This window comes from Diceros bicornis, chromosome 28 (genome assembly GCF_020826845.1).
Source record: "Diceros bicornis minor isolate mBicDic1 chromosome 28, mDicBic1.mat.cur, whole genome shotgun sequence".
NCBI lineage: Eukaryota > Metazoa > Chordata > Mammalia > Perissodactyla > Rhinocerotidae > Diceros > Diceros bicornis.
The window spans coordinates 40955077-40979201 of record NC_080767.1 but is presented as its reverse complement, the minus strand read 5'-3'; the positions used below and the strand labels follow the sequence as shown (position 1 = coordinate 40979201).

Genomic DNA, 24125 nt, shown 5'->3' with positions numbered 1-24125 from the left:
AGTACCTGTGCCAGGCTCAGGCTCCTGGCTTTTGCTGGGCCAGGCTGGGCTGCCGCGCTGCCGGCGGGCACTCACCCCTGGGTGGAGGGATGCGTTTCCGTGTTTGTGGCTGGAGCTGGCTTCCTGCTCAGCGGCGGGTTGGAGCCGTGTGAGTCGGTGGTTGGAAGAGGGAGGGAGGCAGATGGCGAGGCCTCTGTCCTGAGGGCAGCATAAGCACGTCCCTGCAGCGAGCCATTTCTGTCCATCCTTGTGCTTGGAGGATACTGGCCTATGCGTGGCCAGCAGCTGTGGGCCCCGTGTCCCCGCAGGTCGGTTTCAGCCCCTGGCTGCATTCTGCCCGTTCCCTGGCTCCCTGGGCCGTGCAGGAGCACCAGGTACTGGGAGCTCGCCCACTGCCCCACACCTGGGGACCGACAACGGTGCCCTAGGACGTCTTCTAGGCACTGGGAGGCAGCAGGGACACACCACGTCCTTCCCTCCTGGAGCTCCAGGGACCCGTCGCAGTGGTCATAGTGGGACTGTGTGGTGATCAGTGCCTGTCCACCGCCAGCCTGAGTGCTCTGTGTGTTTGACTCTTTTCATCTCCAAGAGCCCTCGGGGGACAGAGGGGGACTGGATCCCATGGCTGGCGAGGGGCAGAGCTGGATTGGGATGGGGAGGCTGGCCCCAGTGTCTGCTCTGCAGCCCTGAGCTGTCCAGGGTTTGGGACATTCCAGGAGGTTCCGGGAGGCCCTGGCAGGCGGTGGCATTGGAGCAGAAAGACCTGAAGGAGGCGAGGGTACTAGCCTGTTGCCCCAGCGAGGGAGGCTGCAGCGGCCCTGGCAGGGAGCAGAGTCACAGGTGACGTTCGCCCCTGCAGGTCAGAGCTGGGACCGTGCTCTCACGCTGAGCCGGATGGAGTCGCCAGAGGGTTTTGAGCTAATCAGTGACTTGATCTGACTGGGGTTGTTTGAGTTGGACCACCGCTGCTGTGGAGGCCTAGACCGTCCATCAAGGGAAGGGCAGACCCACAGCGGGCTTCACGGAGGTTCCAGCAGGAGGCGGCGGTGCTGGGGCCAGACGTGGTCAGACTGTGGCTATGCTTGGATTTGCTGACCCGCCGGGGATGGAGGTGGGGCAGCGAGGCGTTAGGACCCAGGTTTGCGCCAGGCTCTGGCGGCTGCCACCTAGCTCCTCCCATCTGACATTATGACAAGTACGTGTAAAAACCTACAGTGCAGCAGAGTGCTCGCATGCCCCTCAGAGGGAAGATTCTGCGTGCAGCCCCCAGTCTGCTCTGTGCCCCACACGTAAAGGCGGGGCCACTGGCTTTCTCCTGAGAGATGGTGGGGACTTCAGTGTCAAAGTGGCCTGTTCATTGTTTTGCTGTGCATGCTCATCTAGGCTCTAGTTGGTCGTCATCTGATGACACGCAGGGCTGCAGTGGCCTGTTGCTCTCCAGCTCTGTGCTCAGAGAGCATTTCCAAAAGCCCGGCGGGGGCTGGGGTGGGGTCTGCAGTAGCCCCCCACCCCCACACACACACACTTACTGAGCGTCTAGGGTCAGATCCGCCTTCTGCTGCCCTCCCAATTGGCCGAGCACCGGCTGTGTCACAGCCTGGCCGTCATCACAAACCCAGACCAGGTTCTCATGGTTACGTTAGAACCTCGCTCGGCGGGCGGCCTCGCTCGAGAGGGGCTCAGCTCCGCGCCCCGCGTGTGGTTCTGCCTGCCTGGCTCGGCTCTGTTGGTGTTGGGTCGATGTCGTAGCTCCCTACGTGTGAATCATTCCCTAAAAAATTGCCGAGGTCGAGAACAGTGTCAAGTCGGTCCCCAGCAGACAGGCGGTTGGTGGGCAGTGAGTGAGAGTGGCCACGTGCGTGGCCCCCACGTGGACCGCCGCCTTCCCGCCAGCGCAGTTGTCCACCTGCCTGGGTGGCAGGTGCTCACGTTATCACCCCCTCGCCTGCGTCTCTCCTCCCCCAGCCTGAGAGTGGTGGTTACAGAGTGGTTCTGACAGGTGAGGGTTGCCTTGACCAAGCTGAGAGGCTCGAGCGAGCTGAACCGGCCTCGCCATTACCCCATGGGTGTGCTCAGGGGAGCCCGCCGAGGCTGGGGCTCGGGCTGACCGGCCTTTTTCTGCCATCCCTTCTCCCCCGTAGGTGCTGCTTGGTTGGGCCCGGAAATGGGACGTCGCGCCTCTGGGAGGAGCACAGAGGAAGTGAGGGCCTCCCCGAGCCGCTGCTGTGACTGCCAGTGAGCGAGCAGCTGGAGGATGTCCACCACGGCCACGGTCGCCCCCGCGGGGATCCCGGCGGCCCCGGGCCCCGTGAACCCGCCCCCGCCGGAGGTCTCCAACCCCGCCAAGCCCGGCCGCAAGACCAACCAGCTGCAGTATATGCAGAATGTGGTGGTGAAGACGCTCTGGAAGCATCAGTTCGCCTGGCCCTTCTACCAGCCCGTGGATGCAATCAAGCTGAACCTGCCAGTGAGTCCCCACTCCCTGCTGCCATCCCCCGCCCTTCTGTTGCCCTGACTCTTCTGGCTTTAGTGAAGGTGGTGCCCGTGATGGGGCTGGTGCTGGGAAAACAGGCATAGCCTGTGCCTCAGGAGCCCGCCATCCTAGGGCCCATCGTGACCAAGGAGCAGAGGGGTATGGGAGAATGGAGGGCAGCTGCCCCCTGGGTGCGCAGGGTGCAGGGAGTAGGGAGATACATGCCTCCTGGGTAGAAGGACATGGGGACCAGGGACTGACAGTGATGGGGCTTCAGAGCAGAGGCTCCCTTGTGTCTTCATTCTGTCCCTGTGTACCCTCCTGCCCTCGAGGTCAGACGCTCAGTGTGGGGTGGGGCACGTTTTTGGGGGACGGCGCCCCAGCTGGATGCTCAGTGCTGACCTGACCGTCTGGTGGCTTTCTTCTCTAGACCGAAATAGAGCCCTGAGTGATGCCAGGGGAGCCCTGGGCCGGCACGTGGTGGCCTGGGTTCTGGGCCCAGCTCGGTCGCCGGTCACCTGCAGGCCCTTGAGCGAGGTTGGGAATCCAGGAGGGGACTTAGACCCATCTCCAGAGTGTAGACAGCACTAGGGTCTGCCCCACTCCCTGGTTCTGTGTGTCTCTTGGAACCTCCCCTCCACGCAGAATCCTTGTCAGGCGCGAGGGTTGGCAGGAGTCAGGAGCTGGCCAAGTGCTCGCCCCAGACCACACACCCACCTGCCCTCGATGACCAGAAACTACCTTTGGCCCAGCCCCGGGACCCAGCTCACCCAAGAAGACCACTGTGTACAATCACTGTGCTTGGGAATTGTAAAAATAATGGTGTTGAATCCATTAGTAAGGCCTCTGAACATTTCTCTCCTAGGATTATCATAAGATAATAAAAAACCCAATGGATATGGGGACGATTAAGAAGAGACTAGAAAATAATTATTATTGGAGCGCAAGTGAATGTATGCAGGACTTCAATACCATGTTTACAAATTGTTATATTTATAACAAGGTAAGAAAATCATGTGACGAGGGCCCCAAGTGCCATTGTGTGCTGCCCACCGGCCCAGGGGAGACCTGCGGGGGTAAAGTGCCATCCCAGGGGCGGCTCTGGCTGGGGTGGCACACTTGGGACCCTCATTGGGACTGCGTTGCTCTGGGCAGAGGCCGGTGCCAGCTGGGCCGGGCATTTTGCAGCAGCTCTCAGACGGGCTCAGAGCACATCACAGCCTCATGCTCAGCCCTTCTCCGGCCACGGTCCCCACGTGCGATTCCTGCACACGGCCTGTCTCAAGTGTTATTGCTTGGCATGGGCCCACATCCCCTTCTGGAGGGAGTGAAAATTGGAACAGCCTTTTCAGAGGGAGCCAACATGTATCAAATACTTTAAAAGGTCCGTACCCCTGGACCCAGAAATCCTGCCTCTAGAAATGCTAGAGGAATCCGTACAGGCTCACCTTGGTGGAAACTTACCGCACGACACGCACAGCCATCAGAGATCGGCGGAATCCACTGTGACATCCACGTGCAGCTGCCCAGAATGACGTAGAACACTTCACAACAAGGGGAATTGTCCACAGGCTGGTTTTTAGTGAGAGGAGCAGATTAGGGGGCTCCATACCATCCCAGTTCAGCGGGTGTCTGGCTTCTTCTCAGTGGTGACGTGATAAAGATGAGCGGGAATCTGGAGTTGAAGGCTCTCTTTCTCCGTGTGATGAGACAAAGGGTGATTTTTATTTGTGCTTTTCTGAACTCTTCCAAGAGTTTCCACGTTAAAATATATTTCTTTTGCCTCCCTCCTGCCCCATCAGATCTCTTAGCAAATTTTTAAATAAAGGTTCTCTCGGGCCTCACCTGGCGATATCTTTTGCAAGTGCACGGCTCCGTTCCCAACATCTAACCTCGGCTCTCTGTGTCTTCAGCCCACAGATGACATAGTGCTCATGGCCCAAGCCCTAGAGAAAATTTTTCTGCAGAAAGTGGCCCAGATGCCCCAGGAGGAAGTTGAATTATTACCCCCTGCTCCAAAGGGCAAAGGCCGGAAACCGGCTGCGGGAACCCAGAGTGCAGGTAACAGGGTGGACAGGTGAGGTCATCCTGTCCTGGGCCCCTGGGCAGATGGGCTGGGGTGCTGATGACAGCGTCTCTTCTGTGGGGCCCTCGGCCCCTCCGAGCTCAGTTTCCCCGTCTGTGCAGTAGGGGCAATGATGAGATGAGCTCCAGGAGCCAGGTCTCAGCTGTGTGTGGCCGGTAGGCAGTTCAAGACATGGCTGGTCCTCAGTGACATTGTTACTGTCTGCCTTTGAGCCCGCTCTGGGGAGGAGATTGTGGTCTTGCTGTATGCCCGGGCTCCTCCTCCTGGCCCCGACTCTGAGGCCACCTCTCCTGGAAGCCTGGACGGAAGCGAGCCTGTCTCTTTGTCCTGTCCTAGGACTTTGTCTCTGGCACGTGTTGTATTCTCTGTGATGGGAGAGGGGCTGTATCACCTGTTGGGGAGTGAGGTGGGGATTAGGGTTAACTCGGGGAGTCCTGGGGTCTTACCTGGTCCGGGAAGCCAGAATGAGGTGTGTCCCAGTGGACTGCCTGGGCGGCCCAGCCCTCAAGAGAGGCAGGGATGGGTCGCCAATGCCGCCAGCTGCCCTGCTTTGCAGGCGGGGCCTGTGGGTGGCCACCGGTTGCTGATGGACTCGGAGTTAAGCCCCGGTTCCTTGGGTGCAGGCCTGGCTTTCACCTCCCGGGCTGCTTGGGTGCATTCAGACTGTGGTCTCTGGCCAGGGGGGCGAGGCCTTCCATTTGTTCGCTGAGCACCCGTGGAGGCGGGCTCTATGGAGGTGGCCAAGGTGCAGGGCCAGGAGTCTCAGGAGGACAGGCTCTCTGGCACCTGGTATGCTCTGGCTGGAGGGGGTATGGTCCAGGAAGCTTCTGGAAGTGTGGTGTTTGTTCTGTCTGGCTAGTGGAGCCTGGAATGTTCAGCCTCCTTTCCTTGTCTTCAAGGTACACAGCAAGTGGCAGCCGTGTCCTCTGTCTCCCCAGCGACCCCCTTTCAGAACGTCCCCCCCACTGTCTCCCAGACGCCCGTCATTGCTGCCACCCCTGTGCCAACCATCACTGCAAACATCACGTCAGTCCCCGTCACCCCGGCTGCCGCCCCACCTCCTCCCGCAGCGCCCATCATCCCTGTAGTCCCTCCCACGCCGCCCGTCATCAAGGTGAGCGTCCCTGGGGCTTGAGGTCGGCCGGGGTCTGAGCACCGGCCCGGGGTCCTGGGTTCTGGCAGTGTGGGGCTGGGCAGGAGGGGAGCTCTGCCGCCTTTCCCTGGGCACCAGCCACTTGTCGGGCCTTTGGTCCACATGTCCCCAGAGGGGTTCTCTCTGTGCCCGTGAGGTCGGGCTGTTGTTCCTGACGCAGACGAGGAGACCGAGGCTCAGGGGGCTACAGGTCACACAGCTGGTGAGGGTGGGCTGCGCTTGAACCCCAGTGTCTGTGGCCTGAGTCCTGGCCTTTGCAGTCCATGGTCAGGGTGGGGAAGGCGTGGGAGATGACAGGGGTGGGAGGGGCCCCGGCTGGCCCCTGCTCACACTCGGATTTACGCTTGGCACGGGGAGGGTGGTGGTGGGTGCAGCTGAGGAGCTGGCCCCTAGACACAGCGGCCTCCACCTCGTGCCCCTATTAGCGTGAGTGCTAGCACGTATGTCTCCCCCGCTTGGCTGGGAGCTTCTCGTGGCAGGGACTGTCCTGGCCGGGTCTGGGCTCCAAGTGGGTGCTCCCTGCGAGGACGGCTGAGTCTCCCACCCTGAGCCGGCCCTGTGCTGGGCACTGACGTGTGTCGTCTTCTCCGATTTGACCCTCACAGCGACCCTCTGGGGCAGACAGTATTTCCCCCATCTTACAGATGAGGAAGCAGGCGCTCAGAGGGGTTAAATGGCTCCCCCAAGGTAAAATGCCGCCTCCGTTGCTTTCCCTCCCCCATGGCCTTCACTGCCTGCACTTCGGGCGGCGCCTGGCCAGGCCGCCTCACACAGCGCCCGGCTGTTTTTGGAGCATGTCCCGTTTGCCATGGCCAGATGAGCCCCCCCAGGTCCTCTGTGGCACGCGCTTGCATCCCGTGGGCGCCCGTTAAGTGTTTTGTGGATAGCCAGCTCGTGCCCCTGCCAGCGTGGGCGCGGCGGCTTGGCTGGGGCAGTGACTAGTGACCATTGTGGCGCTCTCGACAGCAGAGTGTGGTGAGATCGTCGGCCCTGGCACTTGTGGCCCCCAGGGGCTTCTCTGCCTGAGCTGACGTGAGGGGCACCTGCTGAGCTGGTCTCGGGGTCATGGCCTGGATGCCCGTGGGCCCTGGGGCTGGTCGTTGTGCCTGGGGAGATCCGCACGGCCCGGGACGCCGGGTGTTAAACATGCGCTCACCATCCCGTGACTGCCTGCTCTCGACACAGCCCTAAGAGGCTCCGTGGATCATTTCAGCATTTCCTGCCCTTGCGGAAAATAGTTCTCTGTGGCTCCTATTGCCTTCAGGGTCCCGTCCAGACCCGCCCACTCACTCAGCCCCCTGGAGTCCTTGTCCCAAACCTGCTGCTGCTGCTTGTGTCTCGTAGTCGGGCCCCCACCCCCGCCCCCGCCCGGCATGCTCTCCCTGCGATTGTCCTTGGAGCGCAGGCTTGGAGGCCCTCATCTGGGACTTTCCCGCTGGCAGCGACGAGCAGGAATTCCTCGTTTCTGCTGTCCCCGAGCTTGGTGATGATCCCAGTCACGGTGCTATCTGGGTCATGCTTGTCTCTGGACCCCCTGGCGTGGCGTGGTCTGGGGTGCTGGTTAGGTGCAGGTGAATTGCATGCTGCACCTCACGCTGCTCGGGTGCCGAGCAAGCCCCCCGTGACCGCGGAGCCCTGGGGGCAAAGGAGGAGGGCCCCCCGGTGGCTCCGGGTAGGTTCGGAGTTCAGCCTCACCACTACCAGCTGTGTGACCTCGGGCCGGCGACCTGGCCCCTCTGAGCCTCGGCATCCGCCGTTCCGCGAGGGCAGCTGGGAGGATGGATGCGGCCGTGCATGTCATCGCTTCGCTCGGTGCCTGGCGGGTAGTCAGCGCTCCAGAAGCGCAGCTGCGGCGATTGGTGTCCTCACGGCCGGCGTGCGTCCCTGGTGCTCACTGATTGTTTTGCTGTCGCAGAAGAAGGGCGTGAAGCGGAAAGCAGACACGACCACGCCCACGACATCAGCCATCACCGCCAGCCGGAGCGAGTCGCCCCCGCCGCTGTCGGACCCCAAGCAGGCCAAGGTGGTGGCGCGGCGGGAGAGCGGGGGCCGCCCCATCAAGCCGCCCAAGAAGGACCTGGAGGACGGCGAGGTGCCGCAGCACGCCGGCAAGAAGGGCAGGCTGTCGGAGCACCTGCGGCACTGTGACAGCATCCTCAAGGAGATGCTGTCCAAGAAGCACGCGGCCTACGCCTGGCCCTTCTACAAGCCGGTGGACGCCGAGGCCCTGGAGCTGCACGACTACCATGACATCATCAAGCACCCCATGGACCTCAGCACCGTCAAGGTACTGGGCGGCGGGCGGCCGGGGCCCCTGTCCCTACCTGGTGGCCCCTGGCCAGACTGCCTGCTCTGCTGACGTGCTGAGGGCCTGTCAAGGTGCTCATGTTGTCTGCCGGCTCAGGGGCACCCCGGGCGCTGGGGCATTGCTCGGCACCCTGGCCTGCCCGCCAGCGGCAAACACGGCCTCAGGGCTGGCCCCGAGGCCCCGGCTTGGGTCTGGCCGGCTCAGGGAGGAAGGTGTGTTTTGCCTGTTGGTCACTGAATCTGCAGCTTCTTGTCGTCTCTTCTGCTTGAACCCAGTTTCATTATTTCATTTATTTCCTTCCCGTCTCCCATCCCGGTGCGTTTGCAGGTTTCTGTAACATCAGGCGAGGAGGCCCTCTCAGGTGACCCCCCGCTCACCGGACAGGAGTGGGTCCTGGAGGGGGAGGTGGCAGAGCTGAGAGCGAGAGCCTGGCCTCCCTGTTCCCGTGCCAGGGTCTTCCTGCGCCAGGGGCTCCCCTGGGCTCTTGTGGGTTTTGTTCCAGGTCAGGCCAGTTGAGAATAAACAGAGAGCAGGCTGTGCTGGGCTGCGACGGAGAAGTACCCAGGTGACAGCCGCAGCCCCGAGGGCAGCAGACTGGGGCTGGGATTAGCTCCCGCGGGGTCTTCTCTGAGCACGTGCAGGAGGAGTCCCTGAGCCCCCTGTCCAGCTTGGGCCCTGCACACCTGCCCTCCGGAGAGCTGCGAGCCAGCCTGGCTTTGGTCTCTGATGTCCTGAGGAGTGCCCCTGGCCGTTGGACACGTGAAGCCCACCCCCTCCATGAGCCACCCTCGGGGCCCTGGAAAAGTGCCCCCACAAAGGGGAGCGGTTGTTTCCTTCCATCGATGGGGCCTGGGCCTTGAGCTGCTGGTCTCAGTCATCCTGCCTCGTTTCCCAGGAACGCCAGCCTGGGGCAGAATCTCCTTGTGGAGGCCTTCCTGGGCGGTCGTGGATTTCAGGGGCAGGACAGACCAGGCTGTCCAGGCAGTGGTGCTCGGTGAACCGGCTCGAGTCAGGCTGGCCTGGGTGGGGCTCCGCTCTGCTACAGCCCGGCTGGGTGACCGAGCAGCTTCCTCACCGTTTCTGAGCCTCTCGCTAACCTGTGGGGCAGGGTGCTGGCTTCCTCAGACGCATCCTGTGCTGCTGCGGTCCTGCCCCCACGGGCAGCGCTGAGCCCAGTAGTGTCTGCTTTTCTTTGGAGGATTTTTTTACCTGTGTGAGTAAAACACAAATAGAGAGTCATTGTGAAAATTCAAGCAAAGGAGAGGCAAGTGGAGAGTAGCGCTCATCTCTTCTGGCGTTGCCCCTCGTCCCAGTGAATATTCCTGATAACAGTTTGGTTATGTTTTTCTGGATCAGCGCCCAGCTCAGACTGGCGCCCTCGCAGCGGGTTTTGACTGTGGGGCGGCAGAAACACGCTCCCAGATGCACGGTCTCTGAGCTGAGCATCTGCATCCTGGGGGCTCTTTCTTCCTGTTTGGGGGTGTGGGGGCCCAGCTCTGGGCTGCCGACTGCCAGCTGGCCCTCCTCACCCCCAGCCAGGGCTGTGCTCCCATCTCCTCGTGTCCACACTCCAGCTGTGCCGCCCTCCGCGAGAAGACCTTGTTGGGACTTGGGGAGTTGGGGGTGCAGGCACTGGGCTTTTCAGGGTGGAGAGGGTCTCCTAGGTCTGCTCACACTCTGCTGTTTGCAGCTAGGGAACCCGCGGCTGGGGCAGGTGGCGGCCCTGCCCACAGCCGGTCCTGAAATCCAGGCCTTTGGCTCTTTAGGCCCCGAGCTGGGCTGGCAGAGCTCATGATGCCGAGGAGAGAGGTGTTGCTGACTGTAGTGAGGCTCGTCACACCCTTCTTAACCCCCCAGCACTCTCAGGAGGTGTATGTCCCTGCCCCATTCACGGTGGAGGAAAATGAGGCTGGAAGAGAAAGTGACTCGCCCAAGGCCACACAGCCAGCGAGGGGCAGAACGGGAAGTGCGCCCAGGCCTGCAGTGGGGCCGAGGCCGTGGCAGGGGTGCCAGGGCTCCCCCCAGGCGTTCTCTGTGATGCCTGTGGTGGCCCAGGGGACGGTTGAGGGAGGTGTGTCCCACTGGCACTATGGCAGCCCACTCTAGTATCGGGGACCCCGAAGGGACGCTGCATGCACATGGGCTGCTCGGCGCTCCATTTCAGAAATGCCTCGTCATCCAGGAAATACTGAAGACCGACAGACAGAACCGTGCAACTGTCCCTGGTCACCCTGTGTGTGCTTACCTTTGGCCTGTTTGTTCCCAAGCCCCAGGAAAGTGGCCAGTGGTCAGATTAGGACCAGAGCCTGAAAATCTCTCCCAAGTCGAAAGGGTCTTGGGTGCCCATTTGTCCTCCCTGGCTGGGCCACCCTGGAGTGGGGAGGCTGTGCTGAGGGCTGGAGCCACGTAGCTCCGGAGCTGTCGGAAGCTCTCTAGGGGACAGGGAAAGGGGCCGTATCTGAGGCTGGAGAAGCTGCAGGTCTTGGAGTCTGACCACAATCAGTCCCTTCATAGAGTCCAAAATTTTGTTCCTCAAATTTGCTCCTTATTCTAGGAGCAAATGGGGCAGGGGGTTGAACTCGAACCCTCCATGTCCTGCTGTAGCAGAGCACGGCCCTCAGGAAAAACGGGCACCCCTCCCCCAACAAGAGGTCCCTGACTGATGAGCTCTACTTGATCCCGTCCAGGCACGAGGAGCTCATTCCCTCACTGAGCAGTTTCCCCTCCATCGGCCCCGATTGTCAGCTTATTCTTAGCTGCCACCTGGCGGCATCCCTTGCTGGTCACACCTCTGTCCTCCATGTGCAGTGTGCCTGTCGTCTTGCCCCCACCAACCCCACCCTGTCCTATTGGGGTGGCCGGGACGATCTGGGGCTTTGCTGAGGGGCTCACTGGCTAACAGCGCCCAGATTCTCACGGAGAAAAAATTCGATGTCTCGTTCCGTGACCTGAGTAGGCCCCCAGAGTTGGTAGAGAGCGACTTTTCCCCAGAAGTTTCTCGTTGCCCCCGGTGCCGCTACTGTCAGGGACTTCAGTGTGTGAAAAATTACCCAGCATGTAGGGTCGGAAGCTTTGGGTGAGGAAGGGGTTAGGTGGTGGCTGCGGGAGGTGGGATTTCTTTTCGAGCATCTATTCCTTCCAACCAGGGCATCTGCCTGTCGGCAGGGTCCCAGATCCTCCCTCCAAGCCCTCAAGCCCCCCTTCCACCCTTTCTCTCTGGGCTCCCGCACACGAGGTCTTGGCTGACAGTGGGCATGCTGAGGGTCTGGCGTCTGTTTGGCTGAGGTCTGGGGCACCGGGCGGGGCTCCTGACGCCCTGTCCCTTGTGTGTTACAGAAGAAGATGGACAGCAGAGAGTACCCGGACGCACAGGGCTTTGCAGCCGACATCCGGTTAATGTTCTCCAATTGTTACAAGTACAACCCCCCCGACCACGAGGTGGTTGCCATGGCCAGGAAGCTCCAGGTAACCCGAGGTGCTCTCAGGGGGCGGGGCCTTCTGGGCCCGGGGGGATCACAGCTCAGGGCAGGCACCCAGGGAAGACACAGTCCTCCCAGAGAACACCCAGTCAGGGAAGGCCACGGGGGAGCCTCGTCCACGCAGCAAGTTTCTGCTCATCGGCGGCTAAGGTGGGGTCCAGGCGGGAACGGCAGGGAGCACACCCTCCAGGGGCTGGCGCATGTTCTAGCCCAGACGGACGGAGAGGAAGAGAAGGCAGGTGTCCATCCTCCTGCCTTCCTGACGGAAGGTTCCAGCATGTCTCTGTGCCAAGGGGGGCTTCGTCAGGAGCCTGTGAGTGAGGCCTGTGGATGTTGTGTCAGAGGATGGTTGGTTGTGCAGCCTTGTGCTTTCCTGACAACAGAAGCGGATGGTACATGGGAGAGATTGGGAGAGAAGAGAAGGAAGGGAAGCTCAGGCTAGCCTCCAGCACAGGGACGTGCGAGCGTGTGCGCCTGTGTGCGTGATTTTCTGGGTGCTGCCCACGTGTTCCTGTGCGGGTCAGCACGCAGAATCTATTCTTATTTCCCTTCATGCTTGCCTGTGTGGGCTGTCACTTGTATAAATAACAGCTCCAATATTTTCAACGTAACGTAATCAGAGGATTTTCTTTTTGGAAGGAAAAGTAAAAATTGTGGAGTTATACCCGCTGCCAGTAGTTTTTCTTTTTACCGGACCCAGAATGTTTGTTCTATAAGGCGTTCCTAGTCCCTTGCTCAGAACCCTTTTGAAAACCCTGGGAAGCAGCTTGTGGTCTCGTCGGTGATCACGCAGGACCCAGACGAGGAAGGAGGGGGAGGCCTTGCCTGCTGCTGGGTCCTGCTGATCTTCTTGCCGTCCTCCTGCATGGGCCCTCCTGAGGCCTTTCCCAGGCTCTGCCTGCTGCCTGCTGCCCCCTCTGTGTACTGGCTCCCACGGGGGGACATGGCAGAGCAGTCCTGGGGGTCCCAGCACACCCAGAGGAAGCCACCAGGACCCGCAGTTTTATACTGAGACTGCGAGACTGTGCCCGCTGTGTCTTGAAGCCAGAAGGCTTCGTAAAAGGCTGTGCTGTCGTCGCTCTGTGACGTTCCTGGACCTGGTAAATTCCTTAATAAGGAAGCCAGGCAGCACCAGCAGCAAACCGGGCATGCGAGCAGAGTGCCGAGGCCAGCGGCTCATTCTGTTCCTGCAGGAGATGTTTCTCAGCAGTGTGGCCACAGAGGCTGAGAACCTTAATTACCGACGGCCGTTTAGTAATTGCACTGTACGTTGTATACATCGAGCTCCGGGTTAGAGCCTAGCACTGACGCTCCTGATGTCAGTGGCCTTCGAGGCCCTTTGCCGAGAGCAGGCCGAACGGTGGCTCTGCGCCTGAGTGTCCCTCTGAGGATGTCTTCACCCCAGGAGGGATTCTGGGGGACCAGAACCCAGAGTGGGCTCTCCCAGGAGCTGGCCCCTGATCAGTGGGGTCGTGTCTCATGGGTGTGAGCCGATGTGGATTCCGGTGTATGGGCTTGGCAAAGAGAAGTCTCCTCGCCTGGCCTCGTAGCCACTCATCCCCATCAGAAATGAACCTGGGCCGCCAGGGAGAGGGGACGTTGGCTGCGAGTGCTCCCGAGGGCCCGGGTCCTGCTGGGTAGGAGCTGGCAAGGGCTTTCCAAAGCCAGTTTTGACAGGACAAGACTTTTGCCTTTTGAGCCAACTTTTGGACTTAACTCAGAATGAGATGTGATGCTGCAGTAAAATCGTAGAGCAGAGATGGGAAAATGTGAACTGACTCCCAACCCGGTGTCTGGGGGCCCCTGTGAAAGGCCGGAGCTCAAAGGAAGACACTTCAGCTATGTTGTGGTAGAAGGCAGCCTCGCAGAGCCTCAGACCTGGAGGCTGAGAGGATGCACAGATTTGTTACAGGATGCTTACCTGTTTAATAAAGGGAGCTTGCATGCCAGTTCCTAGGAGGCTGCGTCAGTGGCTGTTGGCCCCGTGTCCCCTGCCACTGGACCCACACTCAATGCCTGGAGAGGGAGGGATTGAGAGCAGGCTGGGCCCAGTCTCCTTGTAGGGCCTGACCTTCCGAGCAGCTGGACATCCCAGTGATGTGGGGGGCCACCTCGAGAGGACTGACCTGTGGGCATCCAGGACCTCAGGCAGCCCCTGCTCTCCCACAGGACGTGTTTGAAATGCGGTTTGCCAAGATGCCAGATGAGCCCGTGGAGGCGCCCGCGCTGCCGGCCCCCGCGGCCCCCGCAGTGAGCAAGGGCACCGAGAGCAGCCGCAGCAGCGAGGAGAGCTCCTCGGACTCGGGCAGCTCAGACTCGGAGGAGGAGCGGGCCACGAGGCTGGCAGAGCTACAGGAGCAGGTGAGCACCTGCAGTCGGGCCCGGGGACCGCGGGGGCTGAGCAGGGGGCAGAGGCAGGACCACGGCCTGGTCCCGGCCCGGCGCTGGGCCAGCCCGTTGACCCGAGGTTTGCCCTGTTCACTCACACCGCAGCGATCCTTCCCTGCAGTGTCGCTGGGCGGGGAGGGGACCCAGGGCAGGTGTCAGCTCCGAGGGCCCCCTCGGGGGTCCTGCAGGCCTGGGGCCACACGAGCCTGACTTGTGCCGGGACATTCCTGGAGCCCTGGTGGGCCCTGGGTGCCTCACCCTGGTCTAGAAAAGTCTGTCAGGCATGCGCAGAAGCCCCAGCGGTGTGGCCCCAGCAGTCTGTTGCAGTGGGGCGGGCGCAGGCTCCATGGCTCCCACCTCAGCCCCTGACCACCTGTAAACCTGGTGTGCCCACTTTTTTGCTTCTCTCTCCTCATTTACAAAATGGGACTAATGCTCCCTCCACTTGGAGTTTTGACGATGGGTTAAGAAAAAGGTAAATTGTTTTCCCCTAGCGTCTGGCAGCCAACAGGTGCTCAGTGTCTGGGTCCTCCGGGCAGGGAGAGGAAAGAGCAGAGTAGAGGGCCCCGCAGTCCAGAGTGGGGCTGGGCATTTGACCTTGAGCTCAGCCTTGTTAGAGGTGACGCTGCAGGGAAGGTGGCCCTGTGGCGTGGCCCCCAGGCTGCTGCAGAACCATGGCCAGGGTGCGCATGTGGTGCCCCCTCGGCCCCTCCGCCCACAGGAGGCTGGAGATGCGGTTCCTCACTGGACGGGTGCGGCTCGTGGCGGCCCCCCTCACCCCGGGGGTTGCAGAAGTGAGAGGTGTGTGAGCACTTAGCACGCCGTCGGGTACGTTTTGGCGCTGGGTCCTTTTAATCCTGTAGACCTGCCGAGTCAGCTCCCCACAGCATCCCCAGAGTAGCTGTCGAAAGTCTCCTCTCATCTGAAAAGTAAAAACTAATAAGAAAAACAGTAGCTCCTATTTATCGAGTCCTTCCTGTGCTACCCGCCCGGGCTGAGCATCTCACCAGGCCCATCTTGTCGCCGTGTCCACCACCTGTGAGCCGGGCACTTCCCCCTCACTCTACCTGGGGAAACCGAGGCCCAGCAGGCCCCGCGACCCTCCTGCGGCACGGGGGTCTTGGGGGGCGGGGCGGGGCTTGGCTGCTCTCCGGCTCCCTGAGGGGCGAGGCCCAGGTGCTCCTGGGTCACCTCCCGCACGGTGTCCCTGTGTCCCCCCTGGGCCAGCCCCAGGGGAGGCCGCTCAGCCGCCCGCTCTTTCCCAGCTGAAGGCCGTGCACGAGCAGCTGGCCGCCCTGTCTCAGGCCCCAGTGAACAAGCCAAAGAGGAAGAAGGAGAAGAAGGAGAAGGAGAAGAAGAAGAAGGACAAGGAGAAGGACAAGGAGAGACACAGGGCCAAGTCCGAGGACGAGAAGAAGGCCAAGGCGGCCCCGCCCACCAAGCAGGCCCCGCCGAAGAAGGCTCCCGCCAAGAAGGCCAACAGCACGACCACAGCCAGCAGGTGGGCCCCAGCGCCCGGTCCAGCCCTCCGCGAGCCCAGTGCCACACGTCGTAGGTGCTCGTGTGGCCACGTCCTGGTGACTCGGAGAGTGGGCTGTTACGTGGGAAACAGGGTGGGGGTCCTTCTCTCGTCTGCCTCGTGGGGAGACTGTGGGGACCAAGCGAGGTGTCTGCGGGAGGATTACGGGCTCCAGGGGGTACCACTCAGCTGTCCTTGGGGCTGGCCATCGGAGTGGTCACACCACCTGGCAGAGACCGCAGCATTTCAAGGCTTTGGGGACATTTTCCTGGTTCGGTCCCAGGGGTTGTATTTGGGGGTCATTGGGCCTTGGTGATCTGGGCTCTTGGCACCGTGTTCCTGGCTCGCCTGGTAGGCACAGGGTCGGGTGGTGGACTCATGACTCGGCGCAGTTTCAGCTCCCTGGCCCTTCCACCTTCTGACTTAGCTCCTGCTGTGCTCAGGCACTGCCCTCGGGAACGCCTGCCACAGACAGGCAGGGACGACGGGGGAGATGAGGATGGTGGGGAAGGCGCTCAGGGCCGGGGTGCCTCTCCCAGCAAGGAAGAAGGAAGGCTTCCCCGAGGAGGGGGTGACAGCTGCACAGCAGGAAGCTTGGCAGCAGAGGGTTGGCACAGGGTTCCAAGAATCAGGAACAGCGGGTACAAAGCCCTGGAGGCCAGTGCACATGTTCCTCGTGGGAATTAGGACAAGGCTGGCACCTCTGAAGAGCAGAGACTGGGTTGGGAAGCACAGGGAGAGTTGAGGCCACCGGGGTTGGCCAGCTTCGCGGAGATGTTTGTGTTTTATTCTCTGAGCAAATGAAGGGGCATCAGGAAGCGTGTAAGTGAGGAGAGGGGATTAGTGGGAGGCTAGCGTGGGAGAGAGGAAGCCCCTTTGGAGGTTGTTGTGGTTATGCAGGCAGAGGAGGTCGGTGTGGCCTTGGAGGCAGCAGCAGGTTGCTTTGAGAACCGTTTCAGAGGCAGAAGGGACCAGCCTGGTGCCTGAAAGTAGGAGGAGAAGGAAATGCGGAGCTTGGGTCTGGGCTTTGGCAGCTGGGTAGGCAGTGGTGCTATCAAGACTGGGCAGTGGGAATGGTCAGGGCGTCCCCCCCTTTCTTCTTCCTTTTGGAGGAGGAGACAGAAGTCAGTTTTTCTTGCACTGTCTCTGGTTTTGGTGTCCGTATAATACTGGCCTCAAAAATGAGTTGGGAAGTGTTCCCTTCTCTTCTGTTTTCCGGAGTAGATTTATAGAATTGGTATTAATTCTTAAATGTTCGATAGAATTCACCAGTGAAATCATCTGGGCCTGGAGTTTTCACCGTTGGGAGGTTTTTAACCATAAATTCAAGTCTTCGAGTAGATATAGGATTAGTCAGGTTATCAGTTTCTTCTTGAGTTTTGGTGGTTTGTGCCTTTCAGATTGTTCCTCGATATCACCTAAATCGCGGGGTTGGCGGGCACGGGTTGTCGGTGGTGTTCCCTTATCCTTTGAACATCTGTAGGGCCTGCAGTGATGTGTCCTTTCTTTCCTTCCTGATCTTGGTAATTTGTGTCTGTTTCTTGGTGAATCTAGAGAGAGGTTGATCAGTTTTATTGGTCGTTCAACAAACCAGTATTTGATTTCACTGATTTTCCTCTGTTTTCACTTTCTTTCATTTCTGATCTTGTTTTTATGATTTCCTTTTGCTTGCCTTGGACTTAATTTGCTGTCCTTTTTTCTACCTTCTTAAAGTAGAAGCTCAGATTATTGATTTGAGACCTTTTCTAATATAAGCCTCCAATGCTATGAATGTCCATCTGAGCACTGCTTTAGCTGCACCCCACAAATCTGATATGTGGTGGTTTCCTTGATTTCAAAATATTTTCTAATTCCCCTTCAGACTTCCTCTCTGACCGTGAGTTGTTTAGAAGTGTGTTGTTTAATGTCTAAATATTTGGGAATTTTTTTCAGATATTTTTCAGTTATTGAGTTCTAGTTTAATCTCAGTCAGGTCAGAGAACGTACTTTGTGTGATTTCAATACTTGTAAATTTGTTAAGATTTATTTTATGGCCCAAAATATGGTCTGTCTTGGTGAGTAGTCCATGTGTGCTTGAAAAGAATGTGTGTTCTCCTGCAGCTGGGTGGAGTGTTGTATAAATGTCAGGAAAAAAAAAATCTTAAAAACCTCAGACAGACAAAGACGTGTCAGTTGTGTTAATTTGGTTGATGGTGTTGGGGTCTTCTCTATTCTTGCTGATTTGTTTTGTTGATTACTGAGAAAGAATCTTTGAATTCTCCCACTAGAACTGTGGATTATTCCATTTCCGTTTAGTTCTATCAGATGTTGCTGCATATCTTTTGGAGCTTGGTTTTTAGATGCGCACACATTTGGGATTGTGCTGTCTTCTTGGTCAGTTGACCCTTTGATCGTTTCCAGTGTCCCTCTTTTTCCTGATAATATTCCTTTTCTTGAAGTCTACTTTTTCTGATATTGATATAGCTACTGCAGCTTTCTTTAATTGGTGTTTGCGTGGTGTATTTCCCCCATCTTTTAACTCTTAACCTTCCTCTGTCATTATATTTAAAGTAGGGTTTGTGTGGACAGCGTCTGAGTTGGGTCTTGTTTCTTATCCCAATGACCATCTCTTTCTTTTAACTTTTGTGCTTAGACCATTTATATTTAATGTGATTATGATACAGTTAGATTTCGGGCTACCGTCCCCTCGTTTTCTGTCTGTTTTTTATTCCTCTGTCCCCTTTCCTGCCTTCTTTTGAATTATTTGAATACTGAGATCAGTTTTTGACCTGTTGAGTTCAAGGTGCCTGTGGGGCATTGAGGGGAGCTGGCTGGCCATGAAAGTTGTTTCCTGGCCGAGGCCTAGAAACCCCCCAGCTGGGAGCAGCCTCTGCTCTGACCTCTGGAGCAGGGTCTCCCGTGTCTCTGGTGATATATATGCAGTCCTCAGGCAGTCAGCCTGGCTTCTCTGCCTGAGGACCACTTTGGGTGTGCCCCTTGGTAAGAGAGCCTGGTGGTCCTGGAGAGGAAGAAGGCCAGACAGAACAAGGGGGCAGGGGCTCAGGCTCCACAGGGTCAGGGAGGCAAGGGCTCCATGGGGGTGGAGGGGCAGGGGCTCAGGCTCCACAGGGTTGGGGGGCAGGGGCTCAGGCTCCACGGGGTCGGGGGGCAGGGGCTTAGGCTCCACGGGATCGGGGAGCAAGGGCTCCATGGGGGTGGAGGGGCAGGGGCTCAGGCTCCACAGGGTTGGGGGGCAGGGGCTGAGACTTCACAGGGTCAGGGGGCAAGGGCTCCATGAGGGTGGGGAGCAGGGGCTCAGGCTTCCCAGGGGCAGGGGCCAGGGGCTCAGGCTCCACGGGGTCGGGGGGCAAGGGCTCCATGCCACAGTGCTCTTTCCCTGCTGCCTCAGACAGCTGAAGAAGGGCGGCAAGCAGGCGTCAGCCTCCTATGACTCGGAGGAGGAGGAGGAGGGCCTGCCCATGAGCTACGACGAGAAGCGCCAGCTCAGCCTGGACATCAACCGGCTGCCTGGGGAGAAGCTGGGCCGGGTGGTGCACATCATCCAGTCCCGGGAGCCCTCGCTCAGGGACTCCAACCCCGACGAGATAGAGATTGACTTTGAGACTCTGAAACCCACCACTTTGCGGGAACTAGAGAGATACGTCAAGTCTTGTTTACAGAAAAAGCAAAGGAAGCCGTTCTGTAAGTTGTCGGGGCAGAGCGTGGTGCTCACGTCCCCCCCCCATCCCCCCCACCCCGTGCTCCCTCGTCACTCCTTCAGTCCCAGGTGGAAAGCCAGGCGGCCCCGGGAGTGGGAGTGGGTCACCGAAGCGTGCTCCTCGCCCCTGTTCCTGCCTTGTGCCCTGAGGACAGCTGTCTGTGCTCAGCGAGGGCCGTGGGCTTGGCTGAGACCCGGCTGCAGCCCCCCTCCAGCCAGAGCCCTCCTTCCCCTGCTCTTGGGCAGGGGGGCAGCACATATGTGCCTCGGCCTTCACTAGGGCGGGCAGGCCCCGTGGGCCGGCCGCAGCCTCAGCCATTCAAGGGCCAGTTAAGGTCCTTGTCACACCCTTCCTGAAGCTCCATTAGGGGCCTGGGCTGCAGGTGACCTCTGATGGACCCCTGCCAGGGCAGACCAGTTCCGTTTTGCCTGGGATAGAGGGTCCAGAGGCCTCCAGCACGGACACCGGCCCTGGACCAGGCTCTCCCTGGAAGTCAGTGACTTCTCTGGATGGGAACGCGGCACTGCCTGGGTCAGCGAGTCCTGGGGAGTGAGAGGGAGGGCAGGCCCGAGGTGGCCCCCTGGTGGCAGGAGAACAGGGCAGCAGCCCCGGCCGCCAGGACCACCCAGGGTGCGCATGAGCCTGCGTGTGGCCCTCCTGGGTGCTCGGTGGTCACTCGCTCTGAGGGGGCAGCCGCCTTCTCCTGGATGGAGTGTTGTGTGACCCCCTGCAGTCACGGCACCTGTGACTCTCGGTAAGTCACCTGTGGACTCAGAGGTGGTGGCACTGACGTGCCGGGCACTGGAGGCCATGCTCCAGGGCCGAGTCTGGGCCTCGCTGCTGAGGCCAAGAGCGCCTCAGCCGTGGCGAAGCAGAACCAGGAGTCAGAGGGTCAAGGCTTCAGGTCACGGCTCTGCCCTTCACCCGGGGTGGCGGTGTCACCAAGCCATACATGTCCGTCGTGCACCTGTCTGGGCTGGGAATGATCTGTGTCACCTCAGGAGTTCTATGAGAATTGAAGAGAAAGGTCCGCGTGTGGCAAAGGCTCAGTATGTGCAGACAGGGTTCTGCATCGTCCTGGTCACTGTGACCCCTCAGGGAGCTGGGGCGTCAGCCCTGCGGCGCCAGGCAAGGGCTGAACCACCAGGAGAGCCAGGGCCATGCCACCGGGAGGCTGCCCCTCTGAGGGCCGTGCGACTCGGCTCCCGGGTGGCCGCCGTCCTTCCTCCGCCCCACCCTGCCATCTCAGCTCCGCCTTCTCCCACAGCGACAAGCGGGAGGAAGCAGGCGGCCAAGTCGAAGGAGGAGTTAGCTCAGGAGAAGAAGAAGGAGTTGGAGAAGCGGCTGCAGGACGTCAGTGGGCAGCTCAGCAACAACAAGAAGCCCGCCAAGAAAGGTAGCTGCTCCTGGCCGCCACCCCGCGGCCCCACTGCGGCGCTCTGTCCCGGGGAGGGGCAGCGGGAGGGTGGTGGGCGGCAGGACCATGTTGGGGTCTGTGGCTCCACCGCTTAACGTGCGTGTCTCCTTCCGTGAGGCTCCTGACCTCCTGAAACCCCGGTTTCATTATCTGCGAACGGGGGACCAGAACCCAGCCCTGCAGGGGCCGAGCAGATGGCAGGCGTGCCTGAAAGCACCATGTGCCAGCACCCCCTGGAGAGGGCTCTTCGGAAGGGGCCAGCTGTGGTCTGTGGGGGCTGGACCCCATGGCAGCGAGCTTTCTGGCTGCCCCCAGGCTGTAACACTAGTTCCCCGCGTGTTAACCCATACCAGGTAGAGGGAGGCTCCGACTCCCAGCCCCCAGGGCCTGTGCTTTGTGGACTGTGGGGTCTTATTTTAGGTGACAGGTGATTTGGTTCCTTGCCTCCTGTCTCTGGATCCTTGTAAGAAAGGGCAAATAGCTTTTTCCTGGCCCCAAGGATGGCGCGGCACAGGTGGTGGTCAGAGTGGGGTCCCATCTCGACGATCATGTAGCAGCCAGGTGCCGCAGCCTTGCCAGGTCCTGCTTGCCCAGTGCCGAGACGGGGCTCGTAACCCTGCCACTCCCACCAAAGGCTGGGAGGGTCCCCAGACATGGCCCCTGGGGGGGCCAGAGCAGGTGGCTGTGTTGTCACTCCTCGGGGCCATGTGACTGAAGGATGTCCTTCTGTGGTCAGCCTCCCTCCACAGCCCATCAGCCCCTCTGAGTAGACGGCACTCGTGTCTTCCAGTCTCGGGCATGCTCACGTAGTGTTGTTGATCTCTGAGCTGTTCTTACACTTCTGACACTGAACGTGTGGGGTTTTTCTCACACCGGCTCTTCGATCTCCGACTCCAGCTGGGCGTCCAGCAGTTCAGTTCAGTCCTGACGCTGTCTCTTCAGAGTTAGCGCAGACCCCGCAGGTTAAGGGCTCAGCCCCACAAGACCACCCCCATCTCAGACGCCAGGTGCAGGTCCCCAGCCTCCTGCACCTCTGGCTGACGGGCTATAAATCAGGGGTGCCCACGACCCCCTCCTCAAGTTCGAGAATTTGCTAGAATGGCTCACAGAACTCAGGAAAGCACTTTACTTACTATTATGGCTTATTATAAAGGATACAAATCAGGAACTGCCAAATGGAAGAGACACACAGGGCCAGGTGTGGGGGGTGCAGAGCATCCATGCCCTCTCTGGGCACCACCCTCCCAGACCTACGTATGTTCACCAACCCGGAAGCTCTCCGAATCACGAGTTTTTATAGTGCCCATCTCCAGTGCCCTCCCCTCCTTGGAGTTGGGAGTGGAGGGGCTGAAATTGCCCCTCCAGTCTCCTGGTCTTGCTGGTGACCAGCCCAATCCTGTGGCTCTCTGGGGCTGCCACCCTAAGTCGCTCATTGCATAAACTCAGGTGTGATCTAAAGAGGCTCCTTATAAATACCAGAAGACATTCTTGTCACTCAGGAGAGTCCAAGGGATTTAGGAGCTCTGTGCCAGGAATGGGGCAAATCCCCCAATCTCATTAATGCAGTAATTCATTTCAACAAGTATTTGTTAATATTTTTTAAACAACTGGGCCAAGAAATGGGTGAGTTGTGGCACGTGCTGTGTTGGTGTGAAGCCAGTGGATGCTCTGGAAAAGCTTGTGCTGATGAAGGCGTTGCCAGGCGAGGGTGGGTGAGTGGGGTGGGCGCCGCTCACCTGCTGTGTCTCCCCCAGAGAAACCGGGCTCCGCGCCCTCGGGAGGGCCGTCCCGGCTGAGCAGCAGCAGCTCCTCCGAGTCCGGGAGCAGCAGTTCCAGCGGATCCAGCTCCGACAGCAGCGACTCAGAGTGAACTCCGGACTTGACGCAGAACAGAACGAAGCCAGTGGGTGTCGCACACGCCGAGACTCTGCAGTGTTCCCTCGATGGTTAATATACTACTTCTGTCCCCTGGTGTGCAGGTTTTCTTTTTAATTCAGTGTTATGGTATCTTCCAGTTTTTGCTTTAATAGGTCAAAGATCTTTTTTTGTGTGCACATGAGACTTTATGAGGAGGTGTGAGTCTGCATAAAGTCTTTTCTTGTTAACTGAGTTCAGTGGCTTGGAGATGGCAACTTCAGATGCTAACCTGGAAACCGTAGAAACACGTGTGAGATGTGATCTGAAGGTTCTTGCAGAATCCCTTTTCTTATGCCCAACCTGGTCTGTAGCTCCAGGAAGAATTGTTTCAAAGGAAACTTCTCTAAAATTGTACTGTATTTGAAAGCTGTCAGCTTTGCAGACAGCTGTTGTCTTTGTCATTTGGGCCCTGAGCTCTGACTCTCGTGTCCGAGGGGTCACCTCTTTCTGCAGGGGCTGAGGACAGACGTGCCTGTGGCGAGGACCAGGGCTTGGCCAGGCGAGGGGTCCTCGTGGCTCCCATCAGAGCTCATGCCGGTGGGGGCGGGCGAGGGTGGGGCGTGGAAGAGAGGACGTTGGGTTTCTCTGATCTTGGTGATGCCACGAGCTCCTGGGAGGGGACACAGTGGCTGCATGTGCAGCGCACAGGTTTCCATACACTGAAACTTTTACCTCAACTTCAAAAAAAAAAAAAAGAAAAAGAAAACATAAAAAAAAAAAAAAAAAGGAGACTTTTTTGTAAGGTTCAGCAATTTTCTATGAAAGTCCAGCCCAACGTGTGTCCCCAACTTGTTACCCGCTGCCGCTGCTGCACACTCCGGAACCATTTTCCCAATTTCATGTATATATGAATACTTTATTTATTAACATCATTGGTCATTTTTTTTAAAAAAAGAAAAAAACAAAACCGCAAAAGAAATGCATTAACAAACATAGCAGAGATGCAGGCCTCTGAAGCGGTGTGGAGAGCCTCCGACCCCACTCGCGGGGTGACCTCTGACCTCCAGGTGCTAGCTTCCCGCGCCTCTTGCCGGGGCTCAATCATGTCTGTGTGCGCTCGCTCTGCTCCGGGGTTTGTCGGGGGGTTGCTTTTGTTCTTTTCATGTGTGTATGAAATTCGGAGACTCACAGGTGTAGACGACTTCCAGCTGCAGTGCATTCTGATTTTTTTATTTTGTTGGTTTCATTCTTTTGTATTCACTTCTGGTCTCTTTAGGACTGTTTTAACAGAAATCAATTTAGGGAACCCCAGTTATATAATATAAACTTTGTAATCTGAGAGAAACAAATGTATAGTAAATCTAAGTCTTGATTTTTAACTTTCTATTGTAAAGAATAATAATAATAATATACAGAGTTTAACAGAAGGTTATGTGCTGGTTCTGTTTTTCCAGAGGCTGCCTGTGGCCTTTGGGCACAGGGCTGCCCCGTACTGCGTGCCCAAGCCCTGAGCATGGTGGCTTTGGCTGCAAATGCCTGGGTCGGCCTTCCAGGCCCCACAAGGGGCACCCTCACCTCCCAGCCCCAGGGGAGAGGCTACGGCCCCCACTGCCCAACGCAGTCTTCCAGCCGGCTGGCAGTGGCCTGGCGGGGCTCTCCCTGGCCTGTCTTCTCTCTCCAGGCCTGGAGGAGCCTCTCACCCCAGGAGGGTTCCCTCTCTGCGGGCTGCACAGGACTCCCTGCTCAA

General features: G+C 58.9%; 1 protein-coding gene across 3 annotated transcripts in view; it reads left to right on the top strand.

Annotated features, from left to right (window-relative positions):
- BRD3 (bromodomain containing 3) overlaps nt 1–23805 on the top strand; it is a 37267-nt gene extending 13462 nt beyond the window's left edge. For 2 of the 3 annotated variants that reach the window (XM_058524429.1, XM_058524430.1), the window contains exons 2-12: nt 2142–2467; nt 3339–3476; nt 4387–4534; nt 5459–5673; nt 7628–7999; nt 11357–11485; nt 13669–13860; nt 15153–15388; nt 18795–19087; nt 20372–20500; nt 22276–22488. In XM_058524429.1, the coding sequence (XP_058380412.1) occupies nt 2255–2467; nt 3339–3476; nt 4387–4534; nt 5459–5673; nt 7628–7999; nt 11357–11485; nt 13669–13860; nt 15153–15388; nt 18795–19087; nt 20372–20500; nt 22276–22391 (2181 nt within the window). In that variant the 5' untranslated portion in view covers nt 2142–2254 and the 3' untranslated portion in view covers nt 22392–22488. Of the gene's footprint in view, nt 1–2141; nt 2468–3338; nt 3477–4386; nt 4535–5458; nt 5674–7627; nt 8000–11356; nt 11486–13668; nt 13861–15152; nt 15389–18794; nt 19088–20371; nt 20501–22275 lie in introns of all 3 variants that reach the window. The other variant, XM_058524431.1, reaches the window with a different exon arrangement.
- Nucleotides 23806–24125: the final 320 nt, after the last annotated feature.